Consider the following 16,936-nt stretch of genomic DNA (forward strand, 5'->3'; position numbering starts at 1 on the left):
TGGAGGCACCAGTCATGTTCCTGCTCCTCCCCGACTTACTCACTTGGGACCACGGTCGCCTCTATCACCCCGACCTACGATCCCTCTACCTCACGGCTTGGAAGCTTCATGGCTGAACCCTATGGAACTTCTGTGCTCAGAACAAGTAAGGGAGGTCATCCTCAGCAGCAGGAAGCCCTCCACTAGAGCCACGTCTCTGGCAAAGTGGAAGAGATTCTCGTGTTGGTGTGACAAGCGTCGCACACCCCCTCTCCAGGCACCGGTACCCCTTATCTTGGAGTGCCTCCTGCACCTGAAACAGCAAGGCCTGGTGGTGTCCTCCATAAGGGTACACCTCGGTGCTATCTCGGCCTTCCAACCAGGAGCATCTGGTCGAGCCGTCTTCGCCAACCCTGTGGTTGGTTGCTTCCTTAAAGGTTTGGACCACCTACATTCCCAGATCCGGCAGCCTGTCCCTACGTGGGACCTTAACGTGGTCCTTTCCAGGCTCATGGGGCCCCCATTCAAACCACTGGCAACTTGCTCCCTCCTGTACCTGTCTTGGAAGGTAGTGTTCCTGGTCACCATTATGTCTGCGAGGAGGGACTCTGAGCTAAAGGCCCTCACCTCCGACTCACCTTACATGGTTTTCCACAAGGATAAGGTGCAACTCAGGCCACATCTGGCCTTTCTCCCCAAGGTGGTGTCGCACTTCCACACCAGTCAGGACATTTTCCTACCTGTCTTTTACCCAAAGCCTCATGCTGATACCAGGGAACAGCAGCTCCACTCCCTCAGTGTTCACCGTGCACTAGGTTTTTACATCGAGTGCACTAAGCCATTCAGAAAGTCGAACCAGCTGTTCATAGCAGTGGCAGACTGGATGAAAGGACTCCTGGTCTCGTCTCAAAGAATATCCGCCTGGATCACGTCGTGCATCCGCACATGCTACGAGCTGGTCAACATACCAGCCCTGGCTCTTACTGTGCACTCTACAAGGGCCCAGGCCTCATCAGCGGCATTCTTGGCCCAAGTCCCGATCCAAGAAATCTGCAGGGCAGCAACTTGGTCCTCGGTGCATACCTTCACCTCTCCCTACGCCATCATCTGGCATGTCAAAGACGACGCGGCTTTCGGTAGAGCAGTGCTGCAATCAGCCTTTCCTTAACTCTGACCCCACTGCCTAGGTAAGGCTTGGGAGTCACCTAATTGGAATCGATATGAGCAATCACTTGAAGAAGAAAAATCCATCACTCCCCTCTCATAACTGTTCTTCGAGATGTGTTGCTCATGTCCATTCCAAACCCACCCGCCTTCCCCTCTGTCAGAGTAGCTGGCAAGAAGGAACGGAGGGGGCGCTGGGTTGGTAGGTTCACATATTGAGCGCCATGAAGGCGCCACTCCAGGGGCCTCCACAGCCAACCCAATGATGCTGTTAGGGGAAAATCTTTCCGACAACACCTAATTGGAATAGATATGAGCAACACATCTCAAAGAACAACTGTTACGAGAGGTGAGTAACCGTTTTTGTTTTTGTTTTTCAACCTGTGGTCCGTGGACCCCTGGGGGTCTGCAGACTGTCTAAGATTTCCAAAGGGCTCTGCACCTCCATTTAAAAAAGTTTAGGGGTTTGAAGATGAAAAAAGGGTGAAAACCGATGCACTAGAAGCAAGAGACACCCAATGAAACTGGCAGGCAACACGTGAAAGGAAATATGTTTCAGCACACAACGTAACCAGCCTGTGGAACTCATTGCCACAAGAGCATAGCAGGAGTGAGCAAGGACTGGACATTTATATGGATAATGAGAGCAGCCACAGACACTGCACCAGAGGTATAGCAGCTCCAGGGCACATGCTGACCTCTCATGGGGTTACAAGGAGTCTCACCATGGGCTCCTTGCACCTTTCTCTGTAGCATTTGGGCTTAGCCATTGTTGGCTAAAGGATACCAAACTAAATGGACTGTTGGCCTCTCTTGGTCTGGGATTCCCTATGCTCCTGGGATGCTTCCTTATGTCCCCAGGGGCACCATCCTGGAGCTGGCTTAGGGAAGTTGGTCTGTTACTTCCTCTATCATTGGCCAGGCTTTCTAAAACCAGGAGAGGGCAAGTCGTGTGTGCGCTCAGTTTGTGCCCTTCAGTTGCAGGTAACTTCCTCCAGAACAGCAGGATTGCCCTGCAGAACGTCACCGCCCGGCCAGTGGGGCTGTCTCTCTTTTGAGCCCGGCCTCCACCGCCCAGTGCGCATCGCTCTCACACAAACACAATATCCAGCTTCACGCAGACGTTCGGAGGACACCCCCTGTGAGCAGCAACGGAGCCTGGCGCCTGCCTGCACCAGAGCTTAAGCAAGGGAGTGGCTGGAACCAGCGAACAGAATGGCCTGTGGCCTGCGTGCAGGGGCTAGGGGCTTGGCAAGGAGCCAGCACTGCTGGGACTTGGGGCCCTGTGTGAGTTGGGGGGCTCTCGTGAATTGCCCCAGTGCCCAGCACGCTGCTGGCTGGCAGCTGTTCGTGCTCAGAGCGCCCAGGCTCCGTCACACAGTTTCCATGAAGCTGCCGCCTCCTCTCCAGCGTAAGCACGTGGGCTGGAGCGTGGTGATGGTGCCGTGACACGCAGGCTAGTGTCGGTGCTGGGGCAGATAAGATCTCCTGCACTGCAGCCGGGAGCTGAGCAGCCCTGCACAGCTGTCGCAGCCCAGCGTGCCGACTTGCTTGGAACCAGCCCACTGTTTTTCCACTGACGGGGGGTTATCGCTGCCCTGAGCCCGGGGCAATTGCCCATCAGTCAGGAGTACTGTGCCCATGCCTCCAGCCTGCCCCTTCCTCCCCGCTGGAGCAGCATGGCGTGTGCGTTACAGTGGAGGCTCTGCATCCAGAGTGCCCTGCTTCAGGCCGGAGCTGGGGGCCGGACCAAAGCACGAGGGGGCTATCAGATGGGCAGGAGGGCTCAGACACGGAATCTGGTTAGGGAGCGAGCTGTTAGCGGGTAATAAATGGGTAACTGACCCCATGCGCCCAAGGCCAGCTGGTCCCAGCTGGTCCAGGGGTCTTCACGCTGCCCTGCCTGGCACTGCACAGAGTGGCTGACCCCTGTGCCAAGCCAGCGTGGAGCACAGGAGCGAGGGGAGGCCGCTCAAGGAGCATTTCCACCTGCTTTGCATGGGGGCCAGCAGGAGCCAATCAGCAGCCTGGCTCTCTGGGCCCTCCCTGGGCTTTCCTGCTTGAGCGGGGGGGCTGGACTGGTGAGGAGCCAAGGGGCTAAATGCCTGGAGGGTTATTTTATACCCGCACCAGGAAACCAAAGGGCTGTTTGAAACTTTTGGGTGTATGTGCAAATGCCTGTACATGAGTGGGTGTGTTCAGATGTCTGTACCTGTACTGGGGGGAATTTAGGTGTACATACCTGTACAGGAGGAGGGGTTCAGGTGTGTGTACCTGTACAGGGGGTGGGGGTAGGGTTCAGATGTGCATGCCTGTAGATGTGTGTGTGTGTGTGTGTGTGTGTTTAAACCCCGAGTCCAGTCCCGGGGAGGAATTCACCAGCTGGCTGGTGCCGACAGCTCCGGACCAGCCACGTTCTCAAGGCTGGCTCCAGAGGAAGGGTGTCTTGCCCCTGCACCCTTCCCCAGTACCCCCAGCCAGCATCAGCAGATATGGGTCTGGTCCCATTCACAGGGACACCTGCCCCATGGAAACAGGATGCTGTAAGCAGCTGCTCTCTGAGCAGAAACAGAAATGAGCAGGCCAGCCTCCTCTCCAGCACTTGCGCACATCACAGGAAATGTGATCGGGTCGCCAGCTCCCGCCTGTCACACACCTCACACTCATGCTCAGCAATAAGCTACGCAGAAGTTTCTAGTGCCAGAGGACAGTGGCACCTAGGAGAGAGACACAGGCTTGCTGCCAGGGGGGTTCTGAACAGCATAATCCAGCAGCTGGGAGAGCCTGCAGTGGTGGGCTCTGCACTGTGCAGGGGAGCCAGCAGCTGGGAGAGCCTGCAGTGGTGGGCTCTGCACTGTGCAGGGGAGCCAGCAGCTGGGAGAGCCTGCAGTGGTGGGCTCAGAGGAATCCTAGTGCCTCCCTGCATGCAGGTGGATTATTCCCAGCACTGGAGTGACTCCTGCCCTAGGCAGCCTGCCGTAGCAGGAGGGCGCCACTGCAGACTCAGCACAGCATCTGCCAAGCTCTGAGGAGCCCCGTCGCGTCTTCATTGAGATGAGAGTCAAGTAAGCGGGACAAGTTTTTCTGCTGGGGGAAGCGGGGGCTGTTGGGGGCTGGCGAGCTCTGGTCCAGGGGCCTGTTCTGAGCTGATGGGCTGCATGTAATGAAGACGGTGCTCTGAATACCCTGCCTCCCACCTGCTGTCAGATGCCCTAAGGAGGAAGGAAGGAAAGCGTGCAGCTACAGGCTGGTCAGCCCTCACGCCAGGCCCCTTCCTCAGGGCAGCAGGGCCAACACGTGCCCTGCTCAGTTGCTGTAGCCGTGTTGGAACCCATTTGCCGGAGGTCCGGAGCTGTGCCAGAGGAAACGGGGGGAGCCTGTGCGATGTGACTGTGCGATGGTACGCTGTGATAACGTGCTTGTCCCATTCAGCCCAGGCGCTCAAAGCCCTTTACAAACAGCGATGAACTAAGGCTCACAGCCCTCCCTGTAAGGTTGGGGTCATTTCACCCACCACTGAAATGCAGCCACCTCTGGGGTGTAGTGCAGCAGCCATCTAAAAACTTTCAGCACCACCACACGCCAGTTTGGCACTGGAGGTGAAGGGGGGGGTGGCAGCAGGGGAAATCGATGTTTTGAGGGGCTAAATGGTGGTTCTGGTGCACAGGCACCAGGACAAAGTGGCCTGCCATGGCCAGCTGCCGCTGCCGGGAGTGGGGACAGTTAGCTACACAGGGCCTAGACCCCCACAGTGGCAGTTGGTCACCAGCCCTCTCTTGTAAGAATTACTCTGGGATCTTCAATGACCACAGACAGGCAGGATCCTGGGGTGCTCTTGGGTGCCATGGAGATCTCGTGCCTGTGATCACTGCCCTGAGCCATTCCCTTGGGTCTCATTAGGAGGGGCGAATGCAGTGCTGGCCATTTCATACGGCTCTCCCCACCAGCCAGCTGCCCTGACCTCGCAGCCTGCCTGCCTCAGTGGGGCTGTGGCGTCCCTGACCAAGTTAATGCGGGAGGCCCTGTCCAGATACGTCAAACTCTTCCCTGGCATGACTCTGGGGCGATGCCCTACTGCCATAAGCCCCCAGTTCCCCTTTGTGTTGCAGCAGGAGCCTCTGGGCTCGGAGTGTTCCCAAGCCCACCCAGGCTGCGACACGCTGGGGCTGGTTAACCCCACTCAACAGCCCCAGTGCAGCACCTGGGCTGCAGGTTAAACCAAGAGCAACGACACAGAAAACCACCCAAACAAGGCTCCGCAGGCCCTGTTGGCCCAGTGTCCGGAGGGCCCAGTAGACCTGTTGCCCAGAGGACATCTGGAGCCCAGGGCACAACACATAGCCAAATGGGGCCATTTTATAAACATCGCCGAAGCTAACGCACCAATGAGCAGGGGGTTGTATGGGCGGGTGTGTGTGAATAGCCAAGGTGAGCAGCCAGCCCCAGCAGGCCACCATCTGTCATGCCATGTAGACCTGGCTGCACAGCGCTCAGGGCACGGCCCACCCCAGGGCTGTCCTCAGGCATAGGCAACATACGCAGCCGCGTAGGGCACCTGCAAATTTGGGGCACCACTGAGTCTTAGTGACAGGTTTCAGAGTAACAGCCGTGTTAGTCTGTATTCACAAAAAGAAAAGGAGGACTTGTGGCACCTTAGAGACTAACCAATTTATTTGAGCACTGAGTCTTAGTGTCCACCCTCCTGGCTTTTCTATCCCTGTTCCAACCCTTCCTGCAGGCTCCCACAGCAGGCTGCTGCAGCCTGGTGTCTTCCTTGGGAGGGGATCTAGTAGTTAAAAGTGAAAAAGCCTCCAGATGCCAGACCTATTAGCACACCACTGAAACTGTTAAAGAGCCATTCAAGGGGTAATGAAGCCATTTAACAGGCATTTGCCAACCCCTGGGTATATACTGTCAGTTTCTGAATTTACTGACAAAAACAGTTGTGCATGACTGTAATATTTACTCAGAACATGTCAGTCTACAGGACCTTAGTTTAAAATTTTCTTTAAAAATATTTAATTAGTGTGTTGGTGAAGATTATAAAATCACATCCCTAAAAAATCCTTGCATAGATTTTTAGATGCACAATCATCTTTAGCCTTAAATGCTTGGATCTTCAGACATAAGAGTTTTTTAAATAAATCCTTCAAAGACCACCCTTATCTAAAATACATATTTTAATTACTATAGTAAAAAAAATGCTTCCAAAGTCTTCCTGTCCTTTCTGTCTATCCCTTTTTCCCTTCATCCCCTTTCCCTTCCCCCTCCCCACATTGAAGAGAGCCTTTAAAGGGACAACACCCCTTTCCTTCCAGATAGCTGGAAAGCTTCCCTTTCTTTACTTCTATCTGATGAACCAGTTTTAAGAGAACCCTCCGGCAAAATCAGTACCTTTTAGTAAGATATAAAACCCTTTGTTATGCCTAAAATCTTTGGAAACATTTTTTAAAAAGAACAGGAGGACTTGTGGCACCTTCGAGACTAACAAATTTATTAGAGCATAAGCTTTCGTGGGCTACAGCCCACTTCATCAGATGGAACATATATATACACACGTACAGATAAGTTGGAAGTTACCACACAAACTCTGAGAGGCTAATTAGTTAAGATGAGCTATTATCAGCAGGAGAAAAAAAACTTTTGTGGTGATAATCAAGATGGCCCATTTAGACAGTTTACAAGAAGCTGTGAGGATACTTAACTTAAGGAAATAGTTGCAATAAGTGTAATAACCCAGCCACTTCCAATCTCTATTCAAACCCAAGTTAGTGGTATCTAGTTTGCATATTAATTTAAGCTCAGCAGTTTCTCCTTGGAGTCTGTTTTTGAAGCTTTTCTGTTGCAAAATTGCCACCCTTAGATCTTTTTAATGCTTTTAATTAGGTACCTTCTGCATGTCCATTCTGCGTGAGGCAGAGGGTACGGGGGCGGGTCTCTGCGGGGAGCTGTGACTCTGTCACCGTAAGGCGGGCCAGGCATCTCGTTAGCCTTTGCTGTCTCATCCCTCCTCACCCCCCGCCCCCGGGCTGCGAGCTCAGGCTGCCATTGGGCATAGGGGCACCCATTTAATAATACTGTGTAGGGCCCCATAAATCCTAAGAACGCCCCTCGCCCACCCCAGCAGGATGTGGCTCTGGGAGACAGTCGGCCATTTGAAAGCCTCACTGAGGGGCAGCAGGGTGCCCTGGGCAGCCCTCAGTGTGGGGTGGCAGCCCGGGATCCCCCAAGACCAGGGGTGGACAGGGAGCAGGGCAGGCAGCAGCCCACGAGCTCAAGCATTGAGCCGTCCCTTGGTTTTTCAGCTTTCTCTCCCTGCTGCAGAAGGTCAGAGCTGTTTGCTGAGGCCTCGCTGGTGCCCAGGAGTGATGGGAAGTTTGCCCAGCAGGACGAAGCAGCTTGTCATTCAGTCCAGCCCAGCTGCTGCCATGCAGGCCACTGCCCCTGTGCAGACAGGTAGGACTCATGGCCCCTTTGCAGCCCTGAGCAGCAGTGAGACGTGAGCTCGGAGTTCCCAGCCTGTGCAGAACAGCCCCATCCTGCATCCGTCCACTGGGGCACTGCAGTCCCCCTTCTGCTCTATGCCTACCCTGCCGTCGTGCCCTGCCTGCTGGCTCAGCACAGAGCCCTAGGAATCAGCCTCTTCCGTTGCCGGTAGGACATGCGTGACTCAGGTTCCAACCTGTGCAGCATCACTGTTCAAAGCCGCCAGAGACCCTGCCATGTCCTCCAGCAGCGAGGGGGGCAGGGGCCTGGCTGCCCAATGGCCAGACCCGGCTTCTCCAGCATGGAGGAGCAGGACAGTGCACCGAGCAGTTGTCTTTACTGTGGGGAAGGGCTGGCAAGATGCCAAGGCTGCAGGCCCCTGGGGAACCAGTGACCTCATTTCTCCTGGCTGGTTTGCACAAGGCTCCTCTTCCCTCCCTGTGCTGCTGCGCACTTACGGGGTGTCCTTTGCTAGGAGCCCAACAGTGTCCATCCGCCTGCTCTGGCCTGGCACTGAGGCACCCAGCACAGGCTCAGTCTGGGAGGAGTGAGGCTGGCAGGAAAGTCTGGCACCTCTCCGTGCACAGAACGAGGGTTGCATTTCACACGACTCCTGCCCCGTTTGCACTGGGGCCCTGTGTCTGAGCCAGGGAGTGCCCCGGGAGAGCTCGGCTGGCAGGAGCATGCAGAGCCTGTCAGCGAGGCCCACAGGCAGAGCGGGAGGAGAAAACAGGCTGGTTCTTGGCTTTCCCAGCGGGGTCTGAGAGCACCTGAGGCACTGGGGGGCTTGGCTTCAGCTGAGCCAACCTGCTCCAGTAATCCAGGCTGTGCTCCAAACAGGCAATTCTATTCCCCCTCTCTTCAGCACGGGTGAGGGCACGTCTGGAGTCTGCGTCCAGTTTTGGGGCCTCAGCTACAGAAAGGTTGTGGACACATTGGAGAGAGTCCAGCGGAGGGCAACGAAAATGATCAGGGAGATGGGACACATGATTTACGAGGACAGGCTGAGGGAACTGGGATTGTTTAGCCTGCAGAAAAGAAGAGTGAGGGGGGACTTGATAGCAGCCTTCAACTACTTGAAAGGGGGTTCCAAAGAGGTTGGCTCTAGACTGTTCTCAGTGGTAGCAGATGAAGGAACAAGGAGTAATGGTCTCAAGTTGCAGTGTGGGAGGTCTAGGTTGGATATTAGGAAACGCTATTTCACTAGGAGGGTGGTGAAGCACTGGAATGCGTTACCTAGGGAGGTGGTGGAATCTCCTTCCTTAGAGGTTTTTAAGGTCAGGCTTGACAAAGCCCTGGCTGGGATGATTTAACTGGGAATTGATCCTGCTTTGAGCAGGGGGTTGCACTAGATGGCCTCCTGAGGTCCCTTCCAACCCTGATATTCTATGATTCTATGAACTCATGGGCATGAGCAAAACCCGAGTGACTCGTGGCTGGCTGGGCCTGGAACCAAGGCCTCTGGGGAAGTACTGTACAGTGCAGAGCAGACATCCCACTCTTCCCCCAGCACTGCGAGAAACCCTGACTCAGCACAGTGCCATCCAGTGGTCATCCATAGACCCTGCAACTGGGCAAGTCCCACAGTGTCAAACGCAAGGGGCCGAGCATGAGGCTGACTCACCCCCACTGAGGTTGCATGGGTGCGGGGTATAAATCCGAGCAAGACCCCTGCAGTGGGGGCTAGTGCTGTGCTGCTGGCCTCACGCACGCAAACCTCACAGCCAGGCTCCAAAAAAGCATGAGATTGGCTTAAAATCTTTCAATTTAAAAAAAAATCCTAATAGTTGGGTGGGGGGATGTCTTTGTCTGTAACTTTCTGAGGTGGGAGGGACCATGCTCTCTGGCTTGGGGGAGGGGGTGCACTCCAGCTTCAGGGCTGCACTCTCTGGCTTGCGGGGTTGCCCTCTCCGGCTTCTGGGGTCGCGCTCTGTGGCTTGCGGGAGGTTGCACTCTCCGGCTTTGGGGCCGTGCTTTCTGGATTTTGGGGCTGGCCACTGACTCTTTTTCCTGAAAGCCCCGATTCTCCAGCACCCCTGGCTCTGGGATCTGGGGCTCAAAAGAAAACACAACCTCCCACAAGAGTCAACACACCACAAAGGCCGTTCCTGCACATACCCCTTCTCTGGGCACCCGCTGAGAGCCACGGGCCTGCTCACCCTGGCACTGCTCTGCCCCTCTCGCCAGGCCACGGGCGTGCCCCGTGGGTGGGGAAGGGCAGTGCTGTGCTCTGAGGTGCTATGGTCTCTCGGCAGGTCTGAACAGCTACGTGGCAGTTGCCTTGTGCTCTTTCCCCGCGGGTGGGGAGGTGGAGACCATCCTGAGACCAGGAGAGCAGCTGAACGTCCTCTCTGAGTAAGTCCCACATAGGAGCAGCCTGGCTGCCCAGGGCTAAGCCCCAAGTGCCACCCCAGGGGCCAGACAGGAGACTGAGGCCTCCCCGACACTGGGGTGCTCACCAGGCTGTGCCTGAGCCCTCATTATACTGTGCCAGGCTGAACCAGGTTGGCACATAGGGGCTCTGCCCCCCCCCAGAGATGCATGGCCTCTCAAAACATGGCCACAGCAGCCAGTGCTACAGCCTCTGGCTTCCCCAGGCTCTGGGGCACCCTAGGAGAGGCTCTTGTCATGTATTTCCCATGCCCTGCAATCCTGCCTGCAGGGACATGTGCTGGAGCCTGCCTCTGGCCTGGGTCTCACACGGGGCTCTGCTCTCTGTCAGGTGCCAGGACGCGGAGCCGTCATAGGGGAGCAGCCTCTGCTGACCCATTCCTGGCTCCTGGCAAGCCTCGTGCCCCACGGGAACGGCGTCTGGCTGTGTGGGGAGCTGTGCCCTGCAGGCACGTTTCAAGCTCCCATGGAATCGAGCCCCAGTGCTTTGATTTCAGGAGCCCTCAGAAACTCAGGACACAGCAACAAAGAGGCCCTTGGTGAGCTCAGTGGGCTGAGATGGCTGGCTGTATGTTGGAGGGGGAGGGGGTCAACCAATGCAAGGAGCTACGGGGCTACCAGCACAGCCCAGCCAGGGGCCTTGGTTGGAGGCAAGTGGCCGTGGCATTCCTGGAAACGCTTCTCTCTTACAGGGATGGGGACTGGTGGAACGTGGTGTCGCTAGCCACCGGCAAGGAGTGTTCAGTCCCCAGCAGCCACGTGGCGAAGGTGTGGCACAGGTAGGAGCCCACGGGCCTGGCGTTATCCGTGCTGTTGTTTAGTGCCGTATCACAGCAGAGCGGGGCCAGGGCTCCTGGAGCCGGATGATGCAGAGACACAGGAAGGCACTCCCGCAAACACTCCCATGCAGGCAGGTGCGGTGGGAGTGCGCAGGAGAGTAACGTTACTGCTGGCTGTTTGCAGGCAGGGCGAGTCACCCCGCAGGGCTGTGCCAGACAGGCAGCGGGGCTGGAACATCTCTGCTCGGTGTCCTCATCCGGTATCCTCATTTTGAACCTCTGACCCTCACTCCGGTCCCTGTTTTTCATTAGTTGTCCCCCGTAATCAGTTGGTCCCCGGGTCCAGTGGTCCCTCCCGCTAGGCTGGGGGAGGGGCCTTTAGCAGTGGGTGGGCTTGCGCTCACCCACTTCCTGGGTTTTCCATAAGACCTGGGGCTCTGCAGGCCGTAGGTACCCATGGGCTCAGTGCACTCAGGCAGTGCTGGGGCCCAGAGCCCCACCTAGGTGCCTCACGGATGCAGAGCTAGGGAGGAGGGGAGGCAGCCCCCATGCTCCAGGCCACCCCTCCCATCCCTGCAATGGGCTCAGGGCATGGGGGGCTGAGATGGGTCCCCGGAGCTGTCCCCGGAGTGAGGCTGGCGCATGCAGGGGCCACCCAGCGGCTGTCGGAGGGTCAGCTGGGATGTGGTGGAGGGGGTCGGGCTCCAGGTGAAGCACAGGCAGCCCTAGAGCTGAGCATGCGGCAAACTCTGCTACGCAGGTGGCAGGGAGCTGCACGTGCCCCCACAGGCTTCCTGATGCAGCTGAGACCCCCTGAGCGACACCCGCTGAGCCACAGCTTCCTCTCCCCTCCCCCCAGCTATTGTCTCCTGCTCCTTTGAACAGAGCTGGGGCTGAAATGCAGAACACGGGCCCCACAGGAGGCAAAACCAACGTCAAGCCAGTCGGCCCTGCTCCCGGCCCCTTTGCGGCGATTCTCCAGAGCACGCTTTGGCGTTTGTACCATGGCGGTGGTGTTGCTGAAGCCTCAGCGTGGTGCCGGGGGCTATGTGGTGCTGACTGGGGGCCGGGGCCGGCGCTCCAGGAAGACGCAGCCTGACGAGTTGGGTTCTTGGCTGGTCTGAACGCCGTAGTTAGCTTCCTGGAGACCATGTTACGCCCTGGCCACTGGGCCATTGAGTCCTGACTGCGTGTGGGCATGGAAGGCACCTTGGGGTTCCTGTGTGCGGGGGAGGTGTAACAGTGCTGGCCTGGCCTGTCGGCCTTCCTACATTCCCCTTCCTGTTGCTTTTCGCTGCCGGTCTCCAAGCCCACGCGGTGTTGCTGTGTGCCATCAGCCAGTGCAGCCGGTCCAGCCGGGAGGCAGCTGCCTTGCGCTGCCGGGTGAAGTCATCCCACGGTGAGATTCCCCCCAGAGGAAGCCAAGGCCAAGTGTAACGAACAGCCTGGCCATGAGTCTGGGCCCCGGGGAACATGTGGCTCGGGTGGAAGCCAGGAATGGGACCACGCAGTCTACCCTGCAGTCCGTCCCCTGCCAAGGCAGGGCTGTCCTCATAGTGGGGGAGGGCTGAGCCCTGCCTGCCCTGGAGGGCAGCTCCGCAGTAGGGCGGGGCGCTGGGATGGCATAGGAGTGGGGCTGCCTGCTGCCAATCCCCGGTGCTCAGCGTCCTGTCATTGCTGCCAGGTGGCTGTACGAGGGCGTTAGCCGGGAGAAAGCCGAGGAGCTGCTGCTTCTGCCGTGCAACCGCAGCGGTTCCTTTCTGATCCGAGAGAGCCAGACCAGGCAAGGTAAGTAACTTCACAGAGCTGCTGCCAAGAGCCCACCACCTGCCAGCCGGGCTGGAGCAGAGGGGCCAGGAACCATGGGGCTGGTTCCTCTTAGTGAGCAGGAGCCCTGCAGCGAGATGCCTGGGCACTGCCCCACCCACATGCCCACCCCGAGGCTGCCAGCCTCACATTTGGGCAGTGTTCCAGCCTCAGAGCTCACCCCACAGCGCCTCCTGCCATGCCCAGGCTGTCCCTGACGGGGGAAGGGCTCCAGGGTCACGGAGATTTCTGGGCTGTTGCCATCAGCATGGCTCAGGACAGAGTCTAGCCTGGGCTGGTGCCTGTTTTTGGGCACAGCCTGGCGCCTGAGCAGGGAATTGCTGCGCACCCCCAGCCCATCATTGCCTCTCCCCAGAAGGCGCCTGGCCACTCTTGTGGGGAATGACAGAGACGGGGCAAAGGGCTCTCAGGGCCCAAGTGCATGAGAGCCACAGCTACTGTCAGAATTGCTGCTAAAAGGCTGCTCGTTGATACACACAGCCGCCAAACTGGCCCCCCCACACCCCTGTGGGAGCACAGAGCCCGGGGGTGGGCCTTTGCTGCTCGCTGCTTGGGGCTGCATGCGAAAGGGAGGGCTGGTGTGAGGGGAAGTTCACCCGTTGCGGCGGCTGTTTGGTGGGGCATGGCTCTGTGAGGCAGCCGCGCACCTGTTTCCACTGAGGTCAGATCCCTGCTCTCAGGTGTGATGTTGGTGCCTTTCCAGGTCTGCGCTCCTGCAGCGGACTGGGGCTGAAATGGCCCCAGCATAACTTAGAGCAGCCCCAGGGCACAAGCAAAGATTTCACTGACAATCCTGGGCCCCCTTAAAATGTTAGCTCCCCCTCGGAGCTCGTGGAGCAGGGCTGGGGCCCAGAACTGGACCTGTACCTTTCCCTAAAAGGCCTGCTAAGTCGATCATGGCGATCCAAGGCAGGGGCTGGCTTTCTGCCCGCACTGGCCACTATGCCAAAGCGCTAGGTCTGTGTAGTGACAGCCCAGCAGGGCAGAGCTGAGTCAGGCCCGGGCAGAGCAGCCCAGGATGGTTCGGTCCCAGCTGGCCCAAGGGAAGCGCTGGATGCTAAAGCCGGCCCCTGCACACATCAGCGGCTGCGTGTCGTACTCACGGCTCCTGCTGCCTTCCCCCGGGCCACTCACAGTAGGAAGATCCCTACCTCGGGCCAGAGGAGCAACGGTTTCAAGGGCTGAATTCAATGTGTTATTTACTGAGGCCTCCAGCCTCATCTGCGGTGCACATGACGGCAATGTGTAGTGCAGTGGCCTTATCTCCGATCACTCGCACCTGCAGCTTTAGCTTGCTGACAAGCCCAGCGGTTTCCTGAGTACACTGGGTTTGTGTCACACTTCCCTCCCCCCGCTCCCCACTGCCCCCAGGCAGAAAGCTTCCTGCAGCATTCAGTTACCAGCTTAGGAACTGAAAACCTTGCTGTGCATGCCGTGACAGGAAAGCGACCCCACCACCGGGCTGGCCAGTGTGCGTGTGCTTCCCGCAGGCAGGGCTCCCTGGGCTAAGCGTACAGCCCAGGCCAGGCAGCCGGCTGGCTCTGGGCCCCAGGCTCAGGCACTCTGGAGCAGGTATTCCAAGGACAAGGGGATCTCACACTTTGCCTGATGTGGGGGCAAGAGGGAGGGGAGGCGTAAGGGCGGCAAAGCCTATCTAGGCCATCAGCCCCATGGCTGTCCAGCAACTGATCAGCTTGGCTTGTGGTGCAGAACATGGGCCAGTCAGACCCCAGCTTGTGAAAATCCCATTTTGCTGCTGTCAATTGGCTGATGTGCCCAATAAGTCTGTTCCCCGCACCAATCAGCGTTCAGTGTTGAGCACAAACACAGGGCTCCACCCTAATCTGAATGGTCCTAACCCCCAGAGGCTGCTCAGGCTGGGCCCTGCTGCCATGGGGTTGGGTCCAGTGCAGTTGCAATGAAGCCGACTTGCTGGTGTGGCAGGAGGCCCCTGCCCCAACTCCGAGCCGTGTCCCCGGCCATGGCAGTGTGCTGGAGCCAGGGCACTGGGTCATGACTGCTCCCCTTGCAGGCTGCTACTCCTTGTCGGTCAGGCACACCAACCACTCCTCCTGGGACTCTGTCAAACACTATCGCATCAACCGCCTGGAGAACAGCTGGCTCTACATCGCCCCACGCCTCACCTTCCCCAGCCTGCAGGCGCTGGTGGACTATTACTCCGGTAACAGCCCAGGTTCTAACGAGCCCCTGCCCCAGTGGGAAGCGGCTGTCAATGTGCGCAGCCCGGGGCCTGCAGGCCCCCACGGACGCTGTGGTGGGGGGAGAAAGGGAGATTCACCAAGGAGCTCGGGGTGCCAACCTTGCCCCAGGCCAGCCAGAGCGCAGGGCCTGGGGTGGCAGCCCCAGCTCCCCAATTCCTCCCCAGCCTGGGCTCTTAGCCCCATTTTATTGGAGTGGGGGGCAGGGGCGCCATGAATCCAGGAATAGGCCCTTGTCTTTAGGGATGGTGCTGCTTGGAGCAGGCGTAAGTGCCCCGGGTTGGTAACACCCCCTCAGTACCTTCCCCCCCCCCCCAGTGGCAGGGCCACACCATGGGCCCTACTGCTCATGCTCCAGGGAGGAGCATGCAGCCCAGAGCCAGACTTGGCCACTTCTGACTGCGCTGCCCCCAATGTACGTGGGGGGCTGCATGCTCCTCCCTGGCTGCCCCAAGCCAGTCCCACTGTGTGCGTGACTTGCAGGGGTCACGGCTGCAGAGCTGTGTCTGAAAGCAGGCCCAGGGGTGCTGGGTGTGGTCTAGCAGCCCAGCGCCGCGTGGCAGAGTGCTCCAAGCCGCACAGCAACGAGCAGCCTGCGCTACTTGACGCCGAGCAGCAGCGCTCCCGGGCCGGCTCTGCTCATTTCCAGCTGCCCCGTGGTGTGAGCAGGGCGCCATCCTGCCCCCGGGCGGCCTGTCAGTGCAGCTGGCACCCCGGTAGAGGAGCGTGTGTCTGGGGTGCACACAGGGTGTGCATGCCCCGGGGGCAGGTGAATGGGACACTATTGCTGATGCTCCCTGTGTCTCTGCCCCAGAAATCGGGGATGGGTTGTGCTGCCTCCTCAAGGAGCCGTGCTTCACCCAAGGAGCCGTGCGAGCCCCAGCCCAGGACCTGGCGCCGCCTGTGGTCATCAAGAAATCGGCTCTCAACTGGCAGGAGCTCGACAGGTAGGAAGCTGCTGGCAGGAAAGGGTGCTGCCCCTCACTCGGGCGGGGGTTGGAACGGCTCCACGGCTCTTTGGATGGCAGGAGTGGAGACCTCCTTGTGCATTGGGGCGGGAGGGTGTGGGGGAGAGCCCTGCTGTGGGGGGACCTGCAATGCCCCCCTGCCCACTCCTGGCCCATCTGGGTGCAGGATCTAGGGTGCACGGCTCCCCAGGGTCTGGGTGCTGAGCAGGGAGGGGGCCTCCAAGGACCCACCAGACACAAGGGGACACAGCAGCTCAGGCTGGGGCCTGTCTGCCTCTAGGCTGGTGCTTAGCCTTGGTGCCAGCGATGCGGCCACTGGCTAGAGCGGGGGGCAGGGCCAAGTCTGGCGGGTGCCAGGCTGCTGGTGAATAGCGTGACTGTCCTAAGCATCCCTCTCTTCTGCCTGTAGCTCGGCCCTGTTATCGGAGGCTCCGCCCACAGAGGGGGAGTCCCCAGTCAGCCTGGGCCTGCGGGAAGCCATCAGCTCCTACCTCTTTCTGACGGAAGAGCTGCCCCCGGAGAAGGGCAGTCTGTGGAAGAGCACCTGAGGGTGCCGTACCCAGCACATGGCACCAGGGTCTGCGGTGCTGCAGTCTCAGCCACCCAAGCTGCTTCCTCTGCCCCTGGACTTTCACCCCACACGCACCATATAAATTATTTCCCTGCTGCAAAGTAATTTATTGCAGCAGCGCTGCTCTGAGCTGTCCCCCCGGCTGGCCTTGTCTCATGCTTTCACCCAGCTGGGTGGCTGGTTGGGTGGGGAGGTCCTGGTGCTTTGGGTCTGACTCAGGCCCAGCTGGGCCTGGATCCACTGCTCGCCACAAGGAACCTAGCACCTGCTGCTCAGGGTCACACTCTCACCTCCAGTGCTGGCGGCTTTGGCCCAGTAAGCTGCTGCCTGGAAATCCCAGCCCGCAGGCAGCCTCTGAGGGCACCTTACCGGGCCCGGCACCCTGGGTCCAGTGGCCAGATGGAAAGGACTTGCTCGGAAGAGGAGTTTTTGGTGAATTATAATGCACAGAGGCCCTGTTATGTGCTGTGTGTAAGAGAGTTCGATGCCAGTGAAGGTGACGGACTGGCCCTGCCTAACACTGAATATAACAGACAGCGATGGGCCAGAATC

At 58.5% G+C, this 16,936-nt stretch overlaps 1 protein-coding gene across 1 annotated transcript; it reads left to right on the forward strand.

The window, feature by feature from the left end:
- Nucleotides 1-7,511: 7,511 nt before the first annotated feature.
- On the forward strand, nucleotides 7,512-16,453 carry SLA2 (Src like adaptor 2; the record flags this gene model as incomplete). Its single annotated transcript, XM_084645195.1, has 7 exons — nucleotides 7,512-7,599; nucleotides 9,885-9,984; nucleotides 10,713-10,799; nucleotides 12,484-12,587; nucleotides 14,659-14,808; nucleotides 15,660-15,792; nucleotides 16,223-16,453. 7 exons carry the CDS (start codon nucleotides 7,512-7,514, stop codon nucleotides 16,359-16,361), a joined length of 801 nt encoding a protein of 266 aa, XP_084501321.1. The 3' UTR covers nucleotides 16,362-16,453.
- Between the last annotated feature and the right edge of the window lie 483 nt (nucleotides 16,454-16,936).

The sequence above is a fragment of the Lepidochelys olivacea genome, assembly GCF_965140295.1.
Source record: "Lepidochelys olivacea isolate rLepOli2 genome assembly, chromosome: 13".
NCBI lineage: Eukaryota > Metazoa > Chordata > Testudines > Cheloniidae > Lepidochelys > Lepidochelys olivacea.